The 23,583-nt window shown below is 38.4% G+C and overlaps 1 protein-coding gene across 1 annotated transcript; it reads left to right on the top strand.

Annotated features, from left to right (window-relative positions):
* The first annotated feature begins 18,084 nt into the window (after nt 1–18,084).
* Nucleotides 18,085–21,289, top strand: LOC4344702 (flavone 3'-O-methyltransferase 1-like). Its single transcript, NM_001403482.1, has 2 exons — nt 18,085–18,637; nt 20,329–21,289. Exons 1-2 carry the CDS (start codon nt 18,207–18,209, stop codon nt 21,002–21,004), a joined length of 1,107 nt encoding a protein of 368 aa, NP_001390411.1. The 5' UTR covers nt 18,085–18,206; the 3' UTR covers nt 21,005–21,289.
* Nucleotides 21,290–23,583: the final 2,294 nt, after the last annotated feature.

The raw sequence follows: 23,583 nt of genomic DNA, 5'->3' as shown, positions 1-23,583 counted from the left end.
AAAAAGAAACATGGAAAAGGGCGCAGGCAATAATGAATAATTTGCGGTCAGGAAAGGCCGCGTCTTTTCCCCCCGAGCCTACGCGGGCCCCACATGGCGGCCAGCTGGGGGCTATTTAGTGGCCTACCCCCTTGCGCTTTTTCCAGGGCTCCCGCTCCCACCCCCACACAGCTTGTGGCCGCCCTCGCTCCGCGCCACGTGCACGCGATCCACGCCGTCCATCCCGCCCCTCCCCGCAGCCAGCCGTCCGATCCCCCTCGCCCCGAACTCGTGGACGTCGTTGCCCCGCGCGCATCGGACGGCCAGGATGCGCCCCGCGGGGGCGGAGACGTGCGGCGGAGATGGGGCGCGGGAGACGTGAGGCTGTGGTGGAAAAGCGCATCGTCTGGGGGGGAGGTGGGGCCCACAGCGGAGGGGTGGGTGGGGCCTACCCGCTTGGGGGGGGGGAGGAGGAGGAGGAGGAGGAGGGAGCCCACGTGGCGAGGAAACGGGGGGCGGTGGTGACGTGGTGGGAGGTGGGCCCCACCAAGGAAGGGTCTTATCTTTAATGGCGCCGTGTAGGCCGTGACGTGGCGCGGGTTTTTTTTTTCCTTTGGGTTTTTTTTTTCCTTTTTCCTACGGCGACACGAGCGGACGAGGATGAGGCGGGAGAAGGATTGCCAAGTGTTGGTCGCTGATTAGAGCAGCAGTAAATTTCCTTTTTCTTCGACAAGAGAAAAACGCTTTTGCCTCAAAATTAAATTTTAAATTTAGGGTTGATTATGTTAAGGTTATTTTTTTCATCGTTAGTTAGCCTTTTAATCGGTAAATACGTAAATATAGAAGTTATAAGCTCATAAGTTATTTCTAGTTGCTTACTTTACTTTTTAAAAAATATATCGGCCATTGGACGATCAAATAATTTTGTTTTCTTGCGAGCACAACTACTAGTAGTCTACAACAAACACACACAGCATTCACAGCCACAAACTTTCGCATGCGTATATGTAGCATCTTTTCGGAAACCACGTTTGATCGGCTAGTAATTGACCATATTTATCATTTAAATTATTCAGTGTTGATATTAATACGATATAGAAAGAAATTAGAAAAAATAAAATTTAAAAATAGCCAAAAAGGATACGATCGGAGACGGTACCCCTCATACGAAAATGTCAATCAAGAATTTCCGTGACCTTTTTCACCCCCTATATTTTTTTTTCATACATCTAAAGAGATTGTGTAAACCTAGCATCAAGTAGCTCAGGCACGTACTTTACCACCAACATAGCAATATTTTTCTTTGTTAGTTAATTTGTTTTGTTTTGGGCTTTTTAAAAAAGTTTTTTAAAAATAAAAATCCATGATTTCGGTAGGGGATTCCGGGTGTGAAATAGTTTTAAGAGTTTATCTACATATGTAGTACTAGAAATGATTTGCATATATTGATCAGCGTAAGTGCAAGTTGAATTCACATATGCTCCGTATCTCTTGTTGGGTGCAAAAGCAATGAAAGTGTCGAGAATAAACGAGAGAGATTGAGCAAAGGAGTATCTTCTATTCACTTGTAGTTTGTACACGGATGATTACAAGTATTTATAGACTAGGAGGGGATGTGAACATAATACGTATCCCTTTGTTGATGAAAAAATACACATTAGCCTAGGAGATCTGCTTAGCTCTAGTGCAGATCCAAGATGTTGATGAGATGCGGGTGTGCCAGTCAGTTTGATCCTGCAACTGACAAAATATATAAACAACAGATAAAACAAATAAAACAACGGATCGGATGATAAGCCGATGGAGTAATTCCAACCGATAGCCGATGTCGATAGGGTTTTGAGCAATCGGCTATATGTCTAGTGTAGATAATGATTTAAAGACAATCGGCTGATCATAATAAAATATAACAATAATATAATCCAATAGAAACCAATCGGCTAATAATAATATAATAGGATAAGTACGGATCCGATGTCATAAAATCTAATCGATTTAGATAAACAGTGAAACCTTTGAAATCCAATTTGTATGTAATCTTTGTAAGCCGATGCAATGTCCAGATAACTTATCGGCTAGCACTCGGATAAAACACTAGCATGAATCTATCGGCTTAACAAGATTTATATTATCAAACAACAATCTAGTAGGTTGGATCTAACAGATGCAGCACAAGATTATATATGATAATCTAATATTCGATGAGCCGATAGATCTATCTAATGTGATGGATATAACAAATCTATTTATAACAGTATTGTGATTGTAAAGATATATCGGCTAAGACAGAAGATTAGACCTAACCAAGACAGTCCCAACTAAACCGACGCGTTTCTAAACACAATGCAATTAGAGATAGAATTGAGATATCAGGTAGACAAATATATCAACCAAACCAGACTACCAGAGCGTTCCAAGAGATCGAAGCGATGCAGCCTTGAACAACACCAATGTAGCCAATAGATTCACCAGGGCTGACGGAACGTAGGACTTACCCCTTCGCCGAAGATCGAACTGAACCGATGCAGCCCCGTGTTAGGTGCCAAATTCCGCCGGTTGATAAGTAAAACCTCAGAAAAAAGGGTGACGATGCGTCGAGAGTAGTATTGATTGAGATATAGTTTACAATGATCATAGGTGTACATATTTATACCCATGGGTAGATACTAATCCTTGTAGGATAAGAAAGAAACGTTACTAGAGATAAAAGGGAAACATAAAGTTCTTATGGGACACTAAACACACTTTTCAAAAGATAAAAAAGACTTTCCAAAAGATAAAAGGAAACAAATAGACTCTTCTTAATTAATATATAACTTGCCATGCCGCATCCTCCTTGAACTCAGTCTCTTCTGGATAAACTTTCTTGAATAAATTAATTTCCTTAACCAAATCCTCTAAGAACCCAACTGGTAGCGACTTGATAACTCCCATTGGCCGATTCCAGAACTCTGAAACCGATATTGTTTTTAGACCGATGACGTCTTCGAGGCTTACTAAATTTCACTGTTAACACCCTTATGAAGAGGTGTCTCTTCATAACCAGGCACAATTAATATGTGCTAATTGTTCACTAAGCCATGCCTAATCTTCGGTTGCCAATCTTTTCCAGCAGCTAGTGCCCCCCTCTGAAAACCCCACCACCACTTCGATTGTACACTACGGCAGTGTTCGTTTGGAGGACATTGAGGGAGAAAGCACCTCGTTGTCCGCACGAACGCTTCCCAAACTACTAAACGGTGCGTTTTTTTCAAAAATTTTCTATAGGAAAGTTGCTTTAAAAAATCATATTAATCAATTTTTAAAATTTAAAATAATTAATACTCAATTAATCATGAGCTAATGGCTCACCTCGTTTTGCGTATCTTCTCAATCTCCTCAATCCCCTTCTTCTGAAACACACACTACTAGTAGTTGCAGGTTTACATACCACCACTGGAAAGAACACAGCCTAACTTCACCTGGCTCACCTGAAAACGGTTGCGCAGCCAAACCTTCCACAACGAGGTTCATTTGTCCATGTGCAGCTAACACAGGGTGTAGAAAGGGATCTTCCTGAGAGGGACAAAAGCTACCTTGCCATTCAAAAATATGTCATTAAAAAAATCATTTGCTTATTGTTACGAGTAGTATTTGGCTATGGCAAATTTAATTAGTTACTTCATCTGTTTCACGATGTAAGTCATTCTAGCATTTCCCACATTAATATTGATGTTAATGAATATAGATAGACATATATGTCTAGATTCATTACCAATAATATGAATGTGAAAAATATTAAAATGACTTATATTGTGAAACGGAGATAGTAGACAGGTGTACATCCTGATTAAATTTCTTTTGCGAATACATTTATTTTATTTTTCTGTTTGATGTGTAAACATATGTGGTTAGTAGGGAGGGTGCTGATTTGTGTGGCGTGTGATCCTCCAAGTGGTGGTAGCCTCGTATGCGGGAGCCACGTGCAAAAGTGCATTACTGCAGATGGAACCTTTTTTTCACTTGTGGTTCAGCTCGCCTTGACTTTTCTCGACTGCAGCTTAGCTCAGTTTTTTAATAGATGGCACTCATAACATTAGGACACATGTATAAACATTCGTCTTATTAAAAAATTTACGTAATCATCATTTGTTTTGTTATAAATTATTTTATCACTAATTTTATGTACTTGTAAAACAAATTAATAAGACAAATAATGAAATGTTTGTTCAAAAGTCAACAGCGTCATCTATTTAAAAAACCGAGAGAGAGTATATTCTTATACTAGAAAAATACATGTGCGTTGCAACGGGTGAATATTATTTTAATCTTATAATTGTTATACGGTTTAGTTAGGGTGAAATTCACTGTGGGAATTCGCTTGGATATTTTTTTTAAGAAAATCATGAGCTGCAATTAGGAGTCCGACTTTCATCTTAAGTTAGCATGCGAGTTATTTTAAAGAGATTTCTTATACGACTCCTTTTGCTTATTTCCAAAAGCAAACAAATTTAATATCCAACTCAAACACAGATCTGTATTTCTAAAAGCGAATGAACTTAAAAATCGACTAAAATACGGATGATGTACCAAAATATCAGTAAAAATATATTCAATTTTTATAATAGTAGAGATATATATACACACTACACCAGTGGTGTAACAAATAGAAATGATCTTGTCGATTCAGCCCTGAGAAATTAGCCAGCTTGGTCCAATGGCCCATATAAATTGTGATAAGAGTGTAAAGCCCTATTATAATTAGCTCGAGAAAAAGAAAGTGCTGAGTGTAAGGCCCCTATAAACTATGATAGAGTGCAAGGCCCAATCATAATTATGTAACACGTCAGGTGATGACCGAGTTAACATGCCACGCAAGACACAACCGTCGCCTAAACTATCGAGAAACTTGATTTATACTAGTTTTAAGAAGTTATGTGCTCTTTTATACGAAAATGATTCACCCCGGGCGACCGGCGCGGGGGGAGCCGGATCGGGCGCTCCCCCCGCCCGCACCCTCCCCCCACGTGACCACCTGATGGGCCCACCCACTTCTCCCTCCCATTTTTTCATAAAAGATGTTTCACCTAGTGTACTCACAATGTTTCACTATGAATAGATCTAATGTTGCAGTGAATTAAAATATTCTTTTGCAACAAAAAAACCCACATATTTTAAAAACTCTCTATTAAGGGAATTTAGTTTATTTTTTGTTCCATCAAAAATGTTTCACCTAGTATACTCACAATGTTTCACTATGTATAGATCTAATGTTGCAGTGAACGAAACATTCCATTGCAACAAAAATCTATATATTTTGGAAACCCCCTATTAAGGGAATTTGGTTTATTTTTTGTTCCACCGAAAAATGTTTCACCTAGTATACTCACAATGTTTCACTATGTATAGATCTAATGTTGTAGTGAACTGAAACATTCTTTCGCTATTTGCTGAAACATTATTTTTATATAAGGTGAAACAACACCCGATTTAAACGAGTGAAACATTTTCGATCTAATTAGTGAAATAATTCCAATATACCTGGTGGAACATCGTGCAACATTTAAAAATAATTCAATAATAAGATAATTTTTTTCGTCGGAATATATCCATGTGTGGTCTTGTTTTGAAGATTTAATTGCAACGAATTTAATGGTGCAATCGGATCATGATTTGAATAAGTAATTTAAGAGAAAAATCAGTTTAAAGTAGTTTTTCACGTAAATCGGGCGCTGATGTCATGCTGACATCAGCGCCCGATTTTTCTCAAATTCGATCGGATGACGGATCGGTAGGAGCGTCCTCTTTTATATCTAGTTTTACGGTTAAAAGATGGATGAAATTCAACCCTTATTTGATGAACTAAAATTAGCCGATGGTCCAATGGGCCAGCAAAACAAATTCTTGCTAGATTTGGGCCTAGATAGATTCTCTGGCCTGCAAGTTTTGATTTCCATCTAAGGCCTCACTTTGATGGGCCACAAGCCCTCAACTCGGGCCCATCTACAAAAACTTTCTGACCCACATACAAACAAGGCCTAAAGCGTTGCTTTTTTAGCCCAAATACCGAAAGGCCCAGATAACTCCAGAAAATGGTATACCCCAGATTCTGGGCTCTTAACTGGGATTTTCTTTTTAGATAATGGAACGAAACATCCCTACTCGAAATGCTTCAGTCAAATTATTACAGAACTCACACATAATAAAACTTACATAAAAAGTTTACGATAGCAGAAACAATCTAAAAAAAAGAGAGTATATCTCTGTGTGCAACAGTCCAAGTGTAAATCGGGCATAGCCCGATTCTCTGTAGCTTATTTGAGAAGCACAATGTAGCCTTCTCGTGTGTAAGCTCAGATTTAGGATGCTTGTATTGGATCACCTATATGGGGCTTTTTCGGCAGTTATTTTTGTGGCTGCAACTGACATGGCAATGCGTAGCACACGCAGACAAGAGACAAGTAAAAATCGCAACCCAAAAAAGATATACTTCCTCTGACTTAAAAAAAATTACCTTCTACTATAAACTTGGACATAACCTATGTTTTTTATGGTCTAATATATAGCACCTTGTATTAAAGATGCTCTAAAGGCACGCTCTAAAGTGGGGGATCAGCATCCGGTTACTTTCTCAATTTTTGTTAGCAGGTTTTTTAAACTACTAAAATATATATTTTGTACGAAAATTTTATATACAGAACTTGCTTAAAAATCAAATAAATTCATCTTTTAAATTCTTAACAATTAATATTTAATTGATCGTATGCTAATCACGGTCGAGGTTGTCTGCCCTAAAACCAACTCTGGGCGTGTCCCATTATTCCACGTGATCGGACTCTAATTGAGAAGCTCATATAGCCCTTGTTTAGTTCCCAACTTTTTCTTCAAACTTTCAATTTTTCCATCTCATCAAAACTTTCCTATACACACAAACTTCAAACTTTTCCATCACATAGTTCCAATTTCAACAAAACCTCTAATTTTAGCGTGAACTAAACACACCCATAGTTCATCAGTCGTTCATACTTAATGCACTACTGTAATTAAGGTTAACAGAGGAAGACAGGAAAGGTTGCCTTGAACCCAACAAGCCAAGATGAAGAAAGTTCAAAGGTTCTACCTAAAGTCAAGCGAATTGGAGCAGCAGCTAGTTGTTGCCGAGAACAAAGCCGTCAAATTAGAAGTTTGAACCAGCCAAAATTCTGAAACTGCTTTGCTATCCCTACTATTCCTGTTATTAGAAGTTGCTTTCTTTGTTTCTCTCTCTTTTAATGTGTGTGTGAGAGAGAGAGTGTGCGCGAATTGGAAGACGGTGAGTTCAGTAAAAATTTTGAGGACCAAAGTAGCAGTATTTTGCTTGGCTCAATTGGATTTTGATCACACCTCATTGCTGCATCTAATTCTACCCTAATCTTCAATTTCGAAACACAAAGGATGCAAATAGGAGAATGAAAAGAAAGCTAGCCTCGAGCCCTCGACTATTTCATCTTCTTCTAATAATAATAATGATAAAAGAAACCAAGAAACCTCTATGGTTTGGGCCTGAATTTGGTCTCCAAACCATACTCTGATCAAGTTCACATCAGTACCTGATCTTTAGTGGCATATTGTAGGTGGTGTGGCAAATGAAAACTCGACGACTTATATATAGACATAGGGCGGTGAGAAAGGTTTATAGTGGGTGGGTTCACCGTGTTGTTTTGTGCACTCTAAGTCAAGGCAAAAATGTTAAATTAAGTTGAATTATCCTTGTCTCATGTAGATGCCCAAGGACAACAAGTACAATTTTTCTATTGATCACACTGGCCATAGCAACTTTAATTTCATTTTTCTCTGTTTTGTTTAGTGAGTACTTGTAGTTGAGACACTATCCTATCTTGTAGTAGTATCTATTAGGTTCACCTACTACACTCCACCAAACCCTGAAGGTGACGTTGCTCCGACCAATTCATTCACTTGCTGACGTGCAAGATTATGACAAATGTCAACTTCTTTGGATGGAAAATTCGAATCAAGAAAAGTATAGCCGTTTAGTTGGGCCTTGGATATTAAAAACCAATAATCTTTTATCTTCCATAGTTTATTTTCTTTTTTTTCCCCCAAAAGGTTGACTGAATTTTTTCAGTTGAGGTCTGAACTCTCAATGTGCAGGAATAATGTACTTGGGGTTTTCAATTCATGGTCATGGAAACCTCCCCTCCAAATATTTCAGAAAAAAAATCCGCACAAGTTTCTCCTGGACAGAAAACAAACAATGTTTTCTCTAATTATAACTAATCCTACCCTTTACATTTTTCAGGTTATCTTATTTATAACTTCAGCTTCTCCGAGTGCCAACCCCAAGTTATCTGCACTTGCTCCTGAATGACTCTGTTTTTTACCTTGAGAAAATTTCAAGAAATTATCCTGAAATGGTTTAGCTATGCTAGTCCATGATATAAATTTTGTAGCAGAGTATCAAATGAAATCCTTGCGAGTAGTAATTAATCAGTAAATCTTACTTAGAGCAAGGCTAGTAAGTACCCTCGGCTGTTGGCTCTAAAAATGACCCCGTCACCCTATATAGCCTATGCTAAACAGTTAGTGAAGCCCCCCCCCCTCCCCCCACCCACCCCAAAATAATAATAATAATAATAATAATAATAATAATAATAATAATAGACTGCTTATACATCTTTACACATTTTTCAGAACTAGCTTTCATTTTTTTAAAAAATCGTAACATGGATTTCTAATTGAGAGCAGTAGCCACAACATGCAAGAGAAAAAAAAGATTAGACCATAGCATTGGGAATAACATATAGCACAACTACTCCTCCTATCCTAGAAAGAACCAATCTAGAGTGGATGGAGTACTACCTGGAATAGCTCTATCCGAATCCGTTGTAGTAGGTAGTATCTCATCTATTTATTTTGGGACGGAGGAAATACAAATTAATCGCTCGCCTGCTATACTCCCACCAGCTCAATACCGAAATCTACATGCATGAGGTAATTAACAAGAGCAAGTAGTAATGCAGCAAGTGTCCTGGAGTTGGTCGCCTCTGTCGTCAAAAGCCAAAATAACGGATCGGATCAGGCTACAAAACAACCCCAAAAGTAAACACATCTTGCACGCGTAATTCGTCATGGAGGTGCCATTCCGTCAAACAGTCAACTGCATAATATATAAATAGTCCTAAATATATCAGCTAATCTGAAAAGGAAATGCTTTAATTAAACATTCCATTTTTAATACAAGCTCATATCCATTAAACCCCGGCGATGTGTTGAAAGGGGGCCGGTTTTAAATATTAGTTTCTGCGAATATTATATATTTATATACGTGACGTGTGTATGCATATATAATAGTGTGTACATGTATACATATGTACGTGCACGTATAGTGGTGTGTGCGTGAATACGTCCTTTATATAATTAAAGGAACAAACTCTTATAGTATCCACATGTGGGAAGTTACTTACCTGAGTGAGAGGCATGGGCGAGCTGTACACCTGTTTAAAAACTCCTACCTACCAGTTGAATTTAATTGCCACGGATCAAGTTTAATCTTCTCTATTAATTCTTTATTTTTATTTTTTTAATTAAAAAAGCTTTATTGATCTTAAACAATTACATATCAAAGATAATGATGCAATTACTTTAATATCACTTTTAGCCTCTGTATAGCTATGATACATACAACCGATAATAATTAAAAACAACAACATACTACCACTAAAATAACACTTGAATTGCAATACAAACCTAAAAAGGAGACAGCATGAATGCATAGGCCCATATCTATTTTCATCCTGGTTTCGGCACACCAAACATTTTTCTGAAGCATGTGGAACGTAACCTTCAACATCAATTTCATTCAGCACAGCGTCGCATTCATTTTGAATCAGAGTGTTTGTGGAAGACATATCACACGGTTATTGGATGAAAAGAGTATCGTTTACCTAATCGGATATGGATGATCAACCAGAATTATGCGGAATTTGATGTCCACATATATATGTGCGTATTTTAGAGTATTATTTATAGTATTATGTAGTTCTTTGGAGATTTAAATTAATGGGCACAACTATAAAACTTAAATATGTTGATGTAGTTTTAACATTAACTTTTAAAATATAAAGTATAGCTTTCAACTCACATTTATACACACAAAATAATGGCTGGTTTGGTTAAATATTAAATAAGTAAAAAAAAACTACGTACAAAACATAAACAATGCTTTATATCGCCTATATCGTCGTTGTACTTACAGACGATTATGGAAAACAATCAATTAATCGTTAAAAACGGAGTTTTGACATTTACAAATGACAGAACGGTTTTGCTACCGCCACCATATAAACGGCTATTTAATCAGCCATAACATACGGTCATTGTCGACAAATAGTCAGACAATCTAGCTAGCTGAAAACTAGGAAGATCGACAGTGACACAACACAAGAAGAGAGCCCCCATCAGAATCATACGTGTTGTTGCATCCACCGCACTAATAACCGCATCAACTAGTTGTAATTAGCTAACACTTTGGATTTAAGCAACGGCAAAAGTTAGGGAAAAAAGATTAATCAAATAAAGTATTCCCTCCATATTTTAATGTATGACGCCGTTGACTTTTTAACAAACATTTAACATTTCTTCATATTCAAAAAATTTATGTAATTATCATTTATTTTATTGTGACTTGATTTATCATCAAATATTCTTTAAGCATGACATAGGTATTTTTTATTTGCATAAAAGATTTGAATAAGATGAATGGTCAAACGTTGGTTAAAAAGTCAACGGCATCATACATTAAAAATAGGGATGGAGTAGTAGATTAGTTAAGCCATCCATCCATGACGATCAGTGCTCGTGCCTGCCTGCCATCGATGAGCGATTGTACGGCCACGATCGATTTGTCGACACGACGGTGAGCTTTTCTGGGCCCTCTCTGATTGCTGATGATTGTCAGATGTTTGTTAGAGCAAGTTTAATAGTATAGTCAACTACTAGTTTCAAATTATCTATAGCCAATTCATATAAAGATGTTTACTACACTATTAATATCTGATCCCACTCGTCATATCTACATTACGTCTTAAAGCCAGTGATGTAGCTGGCTACAGATTTATAATCCGCTGCTCTTCTATGTCTTCTTTTATCTCTTTAATATATATATATATATATATATATAATATATATATATATATATATAATTGACTTATAGTCTGCTATTGTACCTGCTCTTACTGCTACTCCATACTCCTATCTGACACACGTCATGCTTCCCTGGGATTTGGTAATGCTTCTTCTAGAAGCCTGTCTCTTGGTGATGGATCACATCATCATCAGATCATATCAATTAATTAATACGTATCTTGGTGTAATTAAGATTTGTGCTAGTTATTCAGGCCCTTAAAAGCAAGACTCGACTGCATGGAATGCGACATCCCAATACACTAGGAAGTACATGTTTAAGCTATTGAAAAAGCGAGAAATTATGTTTCTGCATTCTAGTTCGTCGGTGGATAGAGGTTGATAAGCTTTAGTCGATCGATCAAATTCTACAATAATTCCGGTTGCAATAAAAACCAGGACTAAAGATTATTTTTAGTTCCGGTTAAAAAGGTTAAAGCTACCTTTTAATATTTAATCATCTGACATCACCTACCTTTTTTGAACCGGGGCTAAAGACTTTAGCCCGCATAGATGTCCAATAAATTAAACCGTGATTCGATCACTGTAGAATATCTTAACAGTGTTTTAATTTGTGTACGGTGAAAAGCTTTTAGTCAAAAGGACTTTTACATCAGTTATCTACACACACTACAATAATCTTTGTTGGAATAAAAGCGAATTGTTTGTCTACTTATCGATTTAATTATTATTTTTAATTAAATGGATTGGTGGATACAAATTAATAATCTCTTGTACAAATTAAACTAGCTGGTTGGTGCATGCTAATCATGGCAGTTTCAATGAAGTTTTTCTCAATAAACTGTACGGACTCAACAGTCTTATACACTCACTCACTCGTGAACGCATACACGTAATCTTTACGAGCATATCTCTCTAATTGGATTGATACATAATCAAGGTGAACACTCCCCATATATAGCAAACAGGTAAATAACATTCATGCAGAAAATATTTAATTATTTTTAGAAAATACTATGACGAATTCTCTTTTAATCATACAAAAGCATGCAAGAACATTTATCCATTTTATAAAACACGGTACAAACGCATGCGCTCCAAACACGTACACTCATCCCTATAAGCGCACACACATAACCTACCCCTACAAGCACCTAGCTCCAAAAGACTGAGCAACTAAATTAAATCATTCGAATATCGAGCTATACATATTTTTCATCAATATCTTTTGTCTTCAGCATGGTAATAAGGCCACTTTCTTGGGCTGCTCATAAGTCAACCATTGATTCCTTCCCTTATGTTAATTAGGACGAACTTGCATGCGTTAAGTAGCGGGCTTAAATAAATTAATCTCTCAAGTTGACAAGTTGGTACGTACAGGGTTGATGCCCATTTAGAACTAATAGAGATCTAGGTATAGAACGATCTTATCGCTGGAAAAAAAATCATCATAAACTAGCAACTGGCAATTAAAAATTGTGTGTGTTAGTGGTATAATTTAGATTATAGTTAGTTTATTTATGCAAGCCAAATTACTTAGAAAAATGTTGAGTGGTTTGCTGGAAAGATCAGTTAAATTGGTGTGTGCAGGAATTAATGGTGCATGGAGAAGATCAAATGTGAAACTCATTGGGAGGCCATAGCATTCACGGACTCATCTTTTCGCTTATGGGTTACGCTTATCATCTAAAATTTGAATTTTTAATTTTAAATTTAAAGTAATTTTAATTTTTTTTCTTTAAAGCATATTTTTTAGTGTTTGTTTTTACATCGTTAAGAACACATATAAGAGTTTTATTCATAAATTGTTTTTCATTTACAAATATGTTGGCCAAACGATCTGGCATTGGGACATGGATCAGCTGAGCTTGGATGGATGCAAATTGATTTCTATGTGTCAGTGCTGTTGGCAAATGCTAGCTCCAGGGTGCAGTGATGGGGGCAACGATGGATGCATGGTGGAGTTGCTGTGTTTGGTGTTTTTGGAGGCTGCTGTATGTGATGAGCTGACGTGGGATCAGGGTTTACATTACCGTCGGTAACCGTATGGTTATCGGTCTTACCACGAAGGTTCTAATAAGAACTGGGACTAAAGATTGTTTTTAAGTCCCGGTTAAAAAAATTTTGATCTTTAATCCCGAAACTAAAGATCATCCCCTGTCAGAGGGTCGAGGATCTTTAGTCCCGGTTGGTAACACCAATCGGAACTAAAGATTATCACTTTAGTTCCGATTGGTACTACCAACCGGGACTAAAAATCTATCTTTAGTCCCAATTGGAGTTACCAACCGGGAGTAAATATTGCTCTCCTATCTCTGATTGGTTAAGTCCTAAACGAGACTTTCCTCCTCATCGAGATATTTAGATAAGATTAGATCGGTCTCATCTCCTCTCCTTCTAACCCCTCAGATCCCCTTCTTCCTCCTCCCATCCCATCTCCTTCTTCCCCTCTTCCCCTTCCTCCTCCTCCTCCTCCCCTCCCATCCGGCGGTCGGCGACGGTGGCCAACGGGGCCGCAGGCGGCTGCCGTGGCGAGTGGCGGCAGGCGGCAGCGTCCTCTTTTTTTTTGGATAATTTGTGATTCATGTACTTAGATGTATAACTTGCATGGATCTGAGATGTATTTGATTTAATTGTGTGCATTTTTTTAGGATTTTTGATGTATTTGATTTGTGTATATAAGTAACTTAGGATTTGTGATATGAATGATTTGGGATGTTACTTTGTTTGATTTGGGATTTGGGGTTTGATTTGAGGATATGCATCCCACTCGATTTGGGAGAAAATGCAGGGATTAACTCTGTCAATTAGCAAAGAAACAATGAAAAAAAAAAGAAAAGGGGACCAATCGGGACTGCCCTACCCTCTCTTTAGTCTCGGTTGGTATTCAACTTTACTCCCAGTTATTTCACCTGGGACTAAAGATGAGGTATCTTTAGTCCCGGATTGCTAGTCCTGGTTGGAAAAGCGGGATTATAGGGGGTTTCTAACCGGGAGTAAAAATGTTTTCCCAGTGTGCGGTGGTTTGGGAAACCCTGCTTGGGATATGTGCATGGAGGATACGATGGCTCTGCATGCTGCTGAGGTGTCGATGGGCCGTGATGCCTGCATATGGATGGGGAATAAACATATTTTTGGGCAGTTGTTTTGTTTGGATGGAATCGTATCCGGTGAGTTAATTTGTTGGGAGTTATCGGGTGCATACATTTGTAACGGTCTTTAGGTGACCTTATAAATATAAATATTAGGGTGTTATAGGTCAGTTTTAGAATCCAAACAAATTGTCAATCTACTATTTTATGTTCTTTATTTTCTATTTGCTTTTTATAGCTGAGTTCTAACAACTGTATTTGGTTAATCTTTACCCTTTTGCGCTGAAAAACGGTTGTACTTTTCCATAACAATTTGCTAATTTTCTTGGAAACTAGTCGTTCGTCGTTACGTAAATACGATATTTATCTTCTTGGTAAATTTGCTCATAAATTAGTTGTGTGATTCTACGAAAGTGAATTAATCTCGAAATCGGTTTAATTGGTCGGTTTTGATTTATCGATTTTGACGACTCTGTTGATTACATTGTAAATCATTAGGTGATTTCACGAAAAAGTGTCAACAGTGTGGGTTAGGTTTATGATACTATATATGCCCATCTATCCGTAGGATCAATCATGTCATACAACCTAACCTATCCCAACTGTTTATTATCTTCGTGATAAGTTCTAAACAAAGTTAGTACTAGTTTAGGTGATACTAGCACACCCTCTAGAATATATTTATGCACATATATGATTGGGAATGTGTGTTTCAGAAAAAAAAATGGTTGGGGATGAAAAAAAATACCTGAGAAACTTTTTTTTTATCTCAAGCTTTTATGTTCTTTCATTCGCTCGAAGTTACTTACATTATCTGAAATATTTTCTGTGATCTGTGACTGGAAATTAAACTTTTTTTGGAGCTTTTGTATATTAGTTGGCAACTTGACATGCATGCTAGGTGATATCAGCATCTTTTATTTTTGTGGGAAAAGGAAAGGATGTAATCGTTTTCTTAGCGAGAAAAAAAAAAGGGTCGGATTGTCCACAATAAGGAAACAAAAGGACAAACAATAGGATCGGCATTCCACACACTTTGAGAGCCGAATGTTCGGATCATCGAAACAGTGAAGTTGAATTAAAGGAACAAATGAAAATGATATTATGCGAAACACGAAATAAAAATACTTTATATATATGGTAAAATGAGTGGGCCATGCATGTACTTATTTATGCTATATTCATGCATGCATGCACTCAAAGCTTAAGTAAGGGCTTGTTTAGTTGGAAAAAAAAATTTTACCACTGCATGTCACATCGGATATACAGACACATATTTTAAAGTATTAAATGTAGTCTAATAACAAAATAAATTATAGATTTCGCCAATAAACTGTGAGACAAATTTATTAAGCCTAATTAATCTGTCATTAGCAAATGTTTACTGTAGCATTGTCCAATCATGACGCAATTAAGTTTAAAAGATTCGCCTTGCAATTTTCTAGTGAACTGTGTAATTGGTTTTTTCTATATTTAATACTCCATGCATGTGTCCAAACATTCGATGTGACAGCGCGAAAAATTTTATTTGGGAACTAAACTGGCCCTAAGTGAAAAATCTTCGAAAACACGTTGGTAATTTGACAGTACTGCATGTGTCTTATACTACTTTAGGCAGATTCCCTAGAAAAGGAATCTTCACACAAATCACACTCCAGCTTAGCATATGCAAGGGAGAAATCATACACAATGAAGTTGAATTAAAAAGACTTGGATCCAAAACGTTTTGTGTGTTTGTAAAACCAGAGAGAATTCAAGTATTTTTCACCCCTAATTTGTACAGTTTATATGAACAGTCAGGAATAAGTGAGATTAAATGTACCAGTGGTAGGTGAGCAAGCGAGTGTTGTGAAGTGTGGTTGGTAAAAAAATTGACGTGTAGAGATATGGCGACGGCACGCCGAGCCAAATTGTTGGGTGTTCCAATCATTTTCTCCACTAGCTGTGTCAAATGTGGGCCCTTGATTGGGTGAGAGATACTCCATCTTATTTTAAATAGTCATGAATTTTTTTCTAACTTTCGACCATCCGTTTTATTTAAATAATTTATAAAAAATTTAAAAAATAGTCACACATAAAGTATTATTCGTGTTTTATCATTCTAATAACAATAAAAATATTAATCATAATTATTTTTAACTAAGACGGACGATCAAACGTTGGATATAAAGAGTGTAAAACTGTGGTCTTTCTGGAACGGAGGTAGTATCATTTTTTGAAAAAAAATAAATATCACAAAAAAATATACACACACGAGTAGATCACCAAACCAACAACAATGCATGGGCAATGTAGAAAAATGCATGGGCGATAGGTCCCACATATCTCTACCTTATGAACATTTTGTCCGGTATTTTTTTCTCACGGTTTTTTTAATTTAAAATTGGTGTGCACTCTAAAGATTCTCTCAACATATGGTAAATTATTAATTCCTAATTGATTGTGTAGCATATGCAATTGTGATTGTGTTAGTGTTGGACTGTTGGAGTACATTGTTTGACTAAAATTCTCCAAAAAATTATTTATCCGGCATGAGGTAATCAAATAATTGATAATGTATTAAAATTTGGACTGAATAGATTCCGACTAGTTAGTTAAGCCATCGTTATTCATATACCACACCGCTGGTTTTGTTGGTGGGAGAAACAACCAAAATTAAATTTAGTGAAGATAGGTAGGAATATGACAGCACATAACGTTCACTTTGAACTCAAGCATGGACATAATTAGTTGGAGAAGAAAATGATGGTGCCCACTTACCTAGCTAGCTATACAGGATATTTCAACAAATTAAAGGGTTAGCAATTTTCTGTCAAGTACACTTTTGTTCCAAAAGGGACAGTAATCGTCAGTTAACCAGTTTAACTCTCACCCATATATGATCAATCATGTTGAATATTTTAGGCAGACATAAAATAGGAGAAATGTCAATTTATCCGGCTTAATTAATTGCTAAATTACTAATTAAGTTCTATGTGGACCATATATATGGATTTCGTAGAAAACAATTCAGTCCATAATATAATGAAGAATATTAGTATCAGATTTTAATATCTATCAAGTTACCCATCACAGCAGTACAGTAACTCCTAATTAATGTTCTTGCTTCATCACACTCATATATATACTTCCTCCGTTTCACAACGTAAGTTATTCTAGCATTTTCCATATTTATATTAATGCTAATGAATCTAGACATATATATCTATTTAAATTTATTAGCATCAATATGAATGTGGAAAATGCTAGAATGACTTACATTGTGAAACGGATGGAGTACCACTCAAATTACAGGGCTCCAAGCTACTTAATTAGTGAGCAACTAATTGGTCTACTCGATCTCTCCATCTTTTGGCCACCAACTCCACACACTCCAAAATAAGCTTTCACTTTCATCCCAGCACAATATGCATGCAAGGAATAGTTGTCGAGTTTGACCGTTAACACTAAAAACAAACCCCATGCACGACTTAACATACCTAATCGTTGAAAATAATTAGCCGTAAATATTACATATATATATATACATCAGATGATGAATTGTAGTAATTAAATTAATTAAACCTACTAAACCCATACAACGTCGTCACGACTACTCCTGATGGTACATCTAAGCTACTCCATTTCCCATCGGACGAATACAACCACGCACCAGACAAAGTACGCAAACACAAAATTATCAATGATAATCATGATGATGGAGCATCATATCTACTACTAGCACATACACTATCTTTCTTCCTTCCTTCTCCTAATTAATTCCCCTAAAAAATTGAAGGTGAAGAGAAGAAGAAGGAAAAGAAAGCAAAACAAATTAATTAAAGAAAAGAAAAGAAAAGAAAAAGGTGAGTTGGTGGTGTCATATATAGTGTGTGGTGGTTGGTGAAGGCTTGAGCTCCCATATAAACCCCCTCCTCCCTCTCCATTGCCTTCACCTCACTCGCCGCCGGTGATCAGCCTCCTCCTCCTTCTTCTCCATCGCCGGCGAGAGAGAGAGAGAGTTAGCTAGCTAGGATGGGTTCTACAGCCGCCGACATGGCCGCGGCGGCCGACGAGGAGGCGTGCATGTACGCGCTGCAGCTGGCGTCGTCGTCGATCCTGCCGATGACGCTCAAGAACGCCATCGAGCTGGGCCTGCTCGAGACGCTGCAGTCCGCCGCCGTCGCCGGAGGAGGGGGGAAGGCGGCGCTGCTGACGCCGGCGGAGGTGGCCGACAAGCTGCCGTCCAAGGCGAACCCGGCGGCGGCCGACATGGTGGACCGCATGCTCCGCCTGCTCGCCTCCTACAACGTCGTCAGGTGCGAGATGGAGGAGGGCGCCGACGGCAAGCTCTCCCGCCGCTACGCCGCCGCGCCGGTGTGCAAGTGGCTGACGCCCAACGAGGACGGCGTCTCCATGGCCGCCCTCGCCCTCATGAACCAGGACAAGGTCCTCATGGAGAGCTGGTCAGTTCATTTTGTCTCCTCCTCTCTCGCTGACATGTGGGCCCACCCCTACATAAACCTTCACAAATAAAACCCACTATGCCAACTTCCATTTTCAAAAGGAGTTAGGTGCAACAAGCATATCAAACCTTGAATTTCATTGTTTTTTTTAGTTTCCTTTTAGAACCTTGAGACAACATGTTTTTTAGATGATAGGATAAAGGAATATCCCCGGCCTCTGAATCATATGATGCACGTAATCGATTTTCTAAAGAAACTAATTCCATGAAGAAAAATCGTTCTTACACGTATAAATAGCACCGACAGGCACGTAATCGATTTTCAATACATATGCTAGAAAAGAAATTAATTCTCTGACGAAAATTTGTTCTTACGTACGCATAGCACCGACTGATAGCCGCTACGGCATAATTATGTGCACTTAGAAAAGGGTGTTGGTGACCCTCCTCTAGTAGTGGGGGGTGATGCTAGCAAGCACTAAACTTGGTCACCAAACAGCTGAGGAATATGAAAAGAGGGGGGAAAAGGTTGAGCTCATCTTCCTTCTAGAGAAGCAACCACAGCCGTCGATCGCCGAATCGACGGCGAATAGAGATCCCTTCCCAATCATCCTAACATGTCATGCTCAAAATGCATGATGGAGAAATCTTGGCTGATCTGATCAGCTGGCTTGGTGTCACAAACTGATTCTCCACCTACCTGTAGAAAATTCGGTAGTGTTGTGTATATATAGCCAGTTTGTTTGATGTGGACAGAGTACTAGAAATCAAATAAGCTTGTGTGACTTTTCCTGCATGCCTTTGATTATTCTTCTAAGATTTTGGGGTTCAGAAATTCAGGTAGAAAGTAGAAAAAAGAGTACAGTAGTTATTATTCAGAACATCCTGTGCAAAGCCCAAGCAAGCTGTACCCTTTTAGTGGCAAGATTGCAATGGCATGTAGGTTGGTTAGTAGGTAGTGCGTCTAGACAAAGACACATCAGTAGCAACAGCAGCAGCTGGAGGAGGAACATCCATCAATTTCCTACCAAAACAATCCACTCACAGCCTCACAGGCATTCAATGGATGCGTGGTGTCAATTATAGGATTTGAACCCCGTTGAACAGCCGACTTCTTTCTCATTTTCTCATGACCTCATAGTTATCCCGCTGAATCTTTATATGCTTATATCTTACAGAATATGGATTGTACTCCAAAATCGTTTTCACAACTTTTTACAAATTTATCGGACCGCCTACAACATTATTACCCTAGAAATTATTGGTTAAAGTTGCATTATGAAGACCGTTCAACTCCAAGAATTATTATTTTTGCGCATAAAAAGATATTTTATTTTAGGAAAAATAAGGCCCCATTTTTTAAGTTGAAATTGATGGAATTTTTCTATATCTATTTCAGGTATAAACAAATGAAGTGTAACTATAACAAAGTTGAAAAAACATATTTTCTAAAATATATAATTTTTTTTACAAAACATACCATTAGAACATTGGTAAGCATGCAAATAAAAATCCATAATCTAGAATGAGAAAAGTACATGGACAATAAAAATGAAGAAGTTGCATATGCCTGTGTTTAGTTCACGCTAAAATTAAAAGTTTGGTTGAAATTGGAATGATGTGTGATGGAAAAGTTGAAAGTTTGAAGAAAAGGTTTGAAAGTAAACTCGATCTATATCTATATCGATGCAGGTACTACCTTAAGGACGCAGTCCTGGACGGCGGCATCCCGTTCAACAAGGCGTACGGGATGACGGCGTTCGAGTACCACGGCACGGACGCCCGCTTCAACCGCGTCTTCAACGAGGGCATGAAGAACCACTCCGTCATCATCACCAAGAAGCTGCTCGACCTCTACACCGGCTTCGACGCCGCCTCCACCGTCGTCGACGTCGGCGGCGGCGTGGGCGCCACTGTGGCCGCCGTCGTCTCCCGCCACCCGCACATCCGGGGGATCAACTACGACCTCCCCCACGTCATCTCCGAGGCGCCGCCGTTCCCCGGGGTGGAGCACGTCGGCGGCGACATGTTCGCCTCCGTGCCCCGCGGCGGCGACGCCATCCTGATGAAGTGGATCCTCCACGACTGGAGCGACGAGCACTGCGCGCGGCTGCTCAAGAACTGCTACGACGCGCTGCCGGAGCACGGGAAGGTGGTGGTGGTGGAGTGCGTGCTGCCGGAGAGCTCCGACGCGACGGCGAGGGAGCAGGGGGTGTTCCACGTCGACATGATCATGCTCGCCCACAACCCCGGCGGCAAGGAGAGGTACGAGAGGGAGTTCAGGGAGCTCGCCCGCGCCGCCGGATTCACCGGCTTCAAGGCCACCTACATCTACGCCAACGCCTGGGCCATCGAGTTCACCAAGTAGGTGATTGGTGATCGATCGCCATTGTTGAGCTCGATCAAGGTGTTCGACCATCGTCTTCTTCTTCTCGTACTTCTTGTTCTTCATCCAAAAGCGTGGGTAATCATGTCGTTTGCTGCTGGCTGATGCTGCTGCTGCTTGTGTTGTACTTTTGATGTTCAATTCCGGTGATTCTGAGTTCTAATGGATGTAACCTGTCTGCTATTATATATATATATAATCGAATATATGATATATTTACTTACGACTTGTTAATGATTCACAAGGTTATATAATTTCTTCTCAATCAATCACAGCCTCTATCTATTTAATTCTACCTAATTTCTTAATGATTTTGTCCAAAACTAAATTTTCTTATATTCTGTGGCAGAGATAGTAGTGAATATCTAGAACAACAGATCGAAATCATAGCATCACATTATGAGTAAAACAACAGCTCCTTATATTATACTACATGATATTTTTTTTATGCAAAAGGTAGAGAGACTCTACCTTGTTACCGTTGTAGTGCTCCCTCCGTTTCAAAATGTTTGACACCGTTGACTTTTTAGTACGTGTTTGACCATTCGTTTTATTCAAAAAATTTAAGTAATTATTTATTCTTTTCATATCATTTGATTCATTGTTAAATATACTTTCATGTACACATATAATTTTACTTATTTCATAAATTTTTTTGAATAAGACGAACGGTCAAACATGTGCTAAAAAGTCAACTGTGTCAAACATTTTGAAACGGAGGGAGTATGTAGTAGTAGTAGTAGTAAAAATACTACATGATATGATGGTATGTTTTTGATATGTTGTTCTAGAGATTTAGAGTAATGTGTCTGCGTGTTCAGAGTTTCAGAGAGGAAACGGAATCTTTGTATCGCTGCTGCTACGTGTTGAATCGTGCACAATTCTAGGATAAATTTACTATCGACTTGTTAATAATTCACAAGGTTATATAGATTTCGATCTGTTGGGCATGAAGACAATTATTAACAATGCTCATGATCGAAATCAATATGTAACAGCAGCAGAAGCAACAACAGCAATGCATGGTTCCATTTTCTCTCTGAAACTCTGAACATGCAGACACATTACTGAATCTCTAGAACAATAGATCGAAATCATATCTTCTAGAACAACAGATCGGATTACTGAAATCATGTGTGTAAATGATATGGTTTCGATCTGTTGTTCTACATATTCAGTAATGTGTCTGTGTGTTCAGAGTTTCGGAGAGGAAACGGAATCTTTGTATCGCTGCTGCTACGTGTTGAATCGTGCACAATTCTAGGATAAATTTACTATCGACTTGTTAATAATTCACAAGGTTATATAGATTTCGATCTGTTGGGCATGAAGACAATTATTAACAATGCTCATGATCGAAATCAATATGTAACAGCAGCAGAAGCAACAACAGCAATGCATGGTTCCATTTTCTCTCTGAAACTCTGAACATGCAGACACATTACTGAATCTCTAGAACAATAGATCGAAATCATATCTTCTAGAACAACAGATCGGATTACTGAAATCATGTGTGTAAATGATATGGTTTCGATCTGTTGTTCTACATATTCAGCAATGTGTCTGTGTGTTCAGAGTTTCGGAGAGGAAACGGAATCTTTGTATCGCTGCTGCTACGTGTTGAATCGTGCACAATTCTAGGATAAATTTACTATCGACTTGTTAATAATTCACAAGGTTATATAGATTTCGATCTGTTGGGCATGAAGACAATTATTAACAATGCTCATGATCGAAATCAATATGTAACAGCAGCAGAAGCAACAACAGCAATGCATGGTTCCATTTTCTCTCTGAAACTCTGAACATGCAGACACATTACTGAATCTCTAGAACAATAGATCGAAATCATATCTTCTAGAACAACAGATCGGATTACTGAAATCATGTGTGTAAATGATATGGTTTCGATCTGTTGTTCTACATATTCAGCAATGTGTCTGTGTGTTCAGAGTTTCGGAGAGGAAACGGAATCTTTGTATCGCTGCTGCTACGTGTTGAATCGTGCACAATTCTAGGATAAATTTACTATCGACTTGTTAATAATTCACAAGGTTATATAGATTTCGATCTGTTGGGCATGAAGACAATTATTAACAATGCTCATGATCGAAATCAATATGTAACAGCAGCAGAAGCAACAACAGCAATGCATGGTTCCATTTTCTCTCTGAAACTCTGAACATGCAGACACATTACTGAATCTCTAGAACAATAGATCGAAATCATATCTTCTAGAACAACAGATCGGATTACTGAAATCATGTGTGTAAATGATATGGTTTCGATCTGTTGTTCTACATATTCAGTAATGTGTCTTTGTGTTCAGAGTTTCGGAGAGGAAATGGAATCTTGTATTGCTGCTGCTCTGTTGAATCCTGCACAGTGGGAAGAAAAAAAGGGCGGGAGAAATTAGGCCCATTTTAGTTTGGGCTCCCTGGTGAGGCCCAAGACGATACAATAGCCCATTGCTTCCACGGTGCAGCCCAAACGAAGAAATTCAGGCCTTCTCTCTCTCTCTCTCTCTCTCTTCCGTTTCATGGGCCATGGATGTACACGGC

Source organism: Oryza sativa, chromosome 8, assembly GCF_034140825.1.
Source record: "Oryza sativa Japonica Group chromosome 8, ASM3414082v1".
NCBI classification, from domain to species: Eukaryota; Viridiplantae; Streptophyta; class Magnoliopsida; order Poales; family Poaceae; genus Oryza; species Oryza sativa.
This window is presented reverse-complemented; position numbering and strand designations above follow the sequence as displayed.